General features: G+C 46.2%; 1 protein-coding gene across 1 annotated transcript; it reads left to right on the forward strand.

The window, feature by feature from the left end:
- Nucleotides 1–312: 312 nt before the first annotated feature.
- Nucleotides 313–3,416, forward strand: LOC124153220 (zinc finger protein 316-like). Its single transcript, XM_046526319.1, has 2 exons — nt 313–1,099; nt 3,022–3,416. The coding sequence occupies exons 1-2, from the start codon at nt 313–315 to the stop codon at nt 3,414–3,416; spliced, it is 1,182 nt and encodes a 393-aa protein (XP_046382275.1).
- Nucleotides 3,417–3,982: the final 566 nt, after the last annotated feature.

The raw sequence follows: 3,982 nt of genomic DNA on the forward strand, positions 1-3,982 counted from the left end.
GGGCGGAATACAGGGTTGCAGGTCAAAACGTCTCTTCTGCTTCGGCCATCCTAGGGGACGAGGGGGGGACGCGTATGCATATATAGGGGAGGTTAGGGCCGCGTGGGTGAATACTACTCCAGTAGAAGTTCTCAGGTGCACACACGGAGACGAAAAAGGTCAAGTTAACAGTTTGAATAGACTTTCTCGGAGCGGACGTTTCTTATTGAAGTCATCTCTCCTCTTGAGAAAAGTCCGCTTGTCGCTCGTGAGAAAACTCGGGGACTGTTGAGTGTGTTGTCCCGTGCGTTGGAATCTCCGCTCTCGGAGGAGATGACGCCCCTGGTGCAGGATAACCTAGCGACCATGACCACCGTCTGTGCCTCGCAAATCTCCCCGCCGCCCTCCCCGAAGTGTCCACAGCATCAACCGAGCTCCTCTCCATCGTCTTCCGGGACCACCTCCAAGCTCTTCCGTCCATGGAGACCCGCTGAAAACCCCGCCGACGTGGCGGAAGAACGGAAAGCGGAGGAGAAACCAAAGGTCGAGGAGGAATCTGCGCGAAGGAGACGGAGAAAGGAGGAACGCGAAGCCAGGAGGAGCAAGAAGAGGGCCGAGGAAGCCAAAGCGGCCGCGAAAAATCTGGCGGGAACTCCGGTGACGAACGCGGTAGCGGCGGATCCGGCGAGGACCCCCAGGATAGAAGGCGGAGATGTTGTTCCAGCTCCCGCTTTAACTTCTCCCTCGATACCGGCGCCGCCTCAAGGATACCACTTCCCTCAAGACCCTAGCCTGCTTCTGCCCGGTCTGCACCCATTCTTCCACCCCCATCACCCTGCACCACCGCACCCTTTCTCACACTTGCCGCCGCACCTCGACCCCGTCCTCCTCGCCGAGATGACGGATGCGGAACTCGAGCGTCTCGGTCTCCTCGGAGGATACGGTGCCATCGATTCGAGCCTGGTCGCCTGCGGGGGGTCGCCCCACGATCCCCGGGGACTGACGCATCCACCAGGCGCGGCGGGAAAGAAACAGAGGCCCAAGAAATACCGCTGCCCTCACTGTCAGGTCGCCTTCAGCAACAACGGACAACTGAGAGGACATGTCCGGATACATACAGGTTGGTTGACATTTATAATTATTATTACCGGCCTCGTTGGCGGCGGGGAAAATTTCTTGCATACCACGCAAGAGGTCGCGGGTTCGAGTCTCGCCTGGTTAGATTGCCCCTATCCAGATCATGGATGTTCGTGTACGTTTGGTCGTTAAGATAAAAATGCCATGAATCGGGAAATTTTGGTCTCTATCGCTCAATTGCGCGACCTCTGGATTGATATTAGGGATGATAACATGCACGTAAGTCACGCTTACGAGCAAGATCCGAGTTATTCCAAGGATTTTCATGAATCACAGGAATTCCTGTAAGATAGTAGGTTTACTTGCAGAATAACAAAAAATAGAGGAAAAAGCAGAAAATACAAAATCTGAAATTGAAAATTTTGTTCCCCATTTCCTTGTAACGCATATTGATTCGGGCGTCTTCTTCTTTCATTCTTAACGTTCTAAAAACTGATTTTGATGAGACCGTATTTTGGCTACTACCCAGCATGAAAAAGCTCCAATCAATATGATGAAGATAATAATTAGTATGCATGATTTTCCGATAGCAATATTCGGCAATAATAAATTTTGCACATTTCGAGTTCAATTTTGCACACATCTTATAATGAGTTGCTTTTAAAAGCAATCCATAATTGAAGGCAAAAAGTGACAATAATATAAATTTCTTTCAGTTGATGATTTAGTGGATAATTTACTTTCAATTACACTATTTCGAAATTTTGGTCTTTCATAGAATTTTTTCCCATGGACTGCAGGCATACACTGTTAAACATGGTTTTCCTGAGTATTGTACTCCAAGGAACTCCTTAAATTCCCAAACTTCGGGAAGATATGTTTTACACAATGCTACAATTATAGGTCAATTCCTCTCATGTCCCTTAAATATTTCCGTATAAGTTGTACTTGAAAGAATTCCCACGTTTAGAGAATATTACAAAAAATAAAAATGTTCACATTTTAATTAATAGCAATCGGTAAATTTCATTTGATAATTAAATTTCGCATAGGTACTATGAACATAAAACGCCAGTAAATAAATACTGTCTTTGCATAAGTAATTGACGCGATTTACAGGAGAAAATAAAAAGTCCAAGTAATCAGGTAAACAATGTGAACTAAGTGCTCCTATCATTACGGATATTTACTAGGATCGACGAGGAAAGAGTGAAAACTATTTGAGTTTCATCACTATATCAAACACCCTGATGGTCACTTGCACGGTAGCTCGTAAATGTAGATGAACCGTAGTCATCATACTACCGTGACCAAGGTTTTAATCTAACGATAAGGCATTAGACTCATTGGGCTGTTTTGTTAGAATGCATGTGTCATATTATTACTGATGCTGGTACATCACGATGCAAATGTAAAACATACTTACGCATAAATGAAAACCTATGCCATATGCTGGAGCATCTATAGGGGTGTATAAATATATATGATACTAATAAATGGGATAAAATTTTTAAAAATTAATATAACATTTATAGATTTTTTGGCAAAAGAATTAGCCATTTGAAAGTTACGTTCTAGATATTAGCCGACTTTTACTAAAATCAATATTTTCACACAATAAAATGTTGGTGTAGTCACTGATCCAATGACAGAGAGTGGAGTTAGCATCACGGTTCTAATTTTGCTGAATAATAAATGAAATATAATTACACCACTTTGTTCCTACCACAGAAATTCATGTGGAATGTGTTATTGCAGAACACGGTATCTATATATTTAAATACCATAGATGCTGGTACATCTATGAGCTGCTAATGATTTAAGTGTACCGGGACTAGCTACTAGGTATTAACTAGGCGAAGTCCCTAGGCGAATAATTTTTTCTCTGCGGATTTTTCGCACAACTAGTAATGGTTATTGTGGAACTGAATCATTTACCGCATTATTTATCTTGACTTTTTTCAGGAGAGCGGCCGTTCACGTGCGAGTACGAGGGTTGCGGCAAGGCATTCACCCGCAACGAGGAGCTCACCCGCCACCGCAGGATCCACTCGGGGCAGCGTCCCTTCGCCTGCCCGCTCTGCGACAAGCGCTTCGGCCGAAAGGACCACCTCAAGAAACACGCCCGCACCCACGCCCCACCGCCACCAACCCCGCACCCTTACTTGCTTGCCGCGCACGGCGCTGCGGCGGACCCGCGATCCCTCATGCTGCCTCCGCCACTCTCCTACTCGGCACATCCCGGACTCCTGATCGGCGCAGCTCCGGGGACCGGCGAAGCACTCTCGGCGCAGCCCGCTGCTCAGAGGATAGCCGACATGGCGGCCCTGGCTGGATTCCCGTATCTTTACGGATACTGAAGAATTAAAAAAAATGGGCTCTCAGAATTGTGCCCTCTGGAATTAATCCAGATACAGCCTGATCCATTGGTGGATTTGGAGAGATGCTGCAACCGACTGCGGTTTCGGCGCGTTAGGCAAAGCTGCCGTGTATAACCGGGTGTCTCACGCGCCATCCCTCTGCGCTCTAGGGTCCGGGACGGGTGCTTAGCAGTGCGGAAAAGAGTGAAGCCGAAAGCTTAAAGAATCAAATACGGGCCTTCCTTCAATTCCGTTTGTTCGATGGTGATGTGGCGGATTGAAGGAGGTTACATTTTTTGAGTTGGTAATGGGACTCTTAACACAACCCCAAACAGGGTTTTGTTGAAATAAGAGGCGGATAGAGACATTAAAATTTGTGGCAGGGAAAAACCGGGTAGGGTGAGCAGTATGCAAAACATGATTACGCATAAATGAAGGGGTATGCCCTCCAGGTGATAGAATTTGCACAAAAAAATTAATTCATGTCTGATTTCTGATGGAAAATCTTTTACCTAATAGCAAGTTCTCTATACATGACGATCAGTCGGGGAGCTCAATCATTAGCC

Source organism: Ischnura elegans, chromosome 2 (assembly GCF_921293095.1).
Source record: "Ischnura elegans chromosome 2, ioIscEleg1.1, whole genome shotgun sequence".
NCBI classification, from domain to species: Eukaryota; Metazoa; Arthropoda; class Insecta; order Odonata; family Coenagrionidae; genus Ischnura; species Ischnura elegans.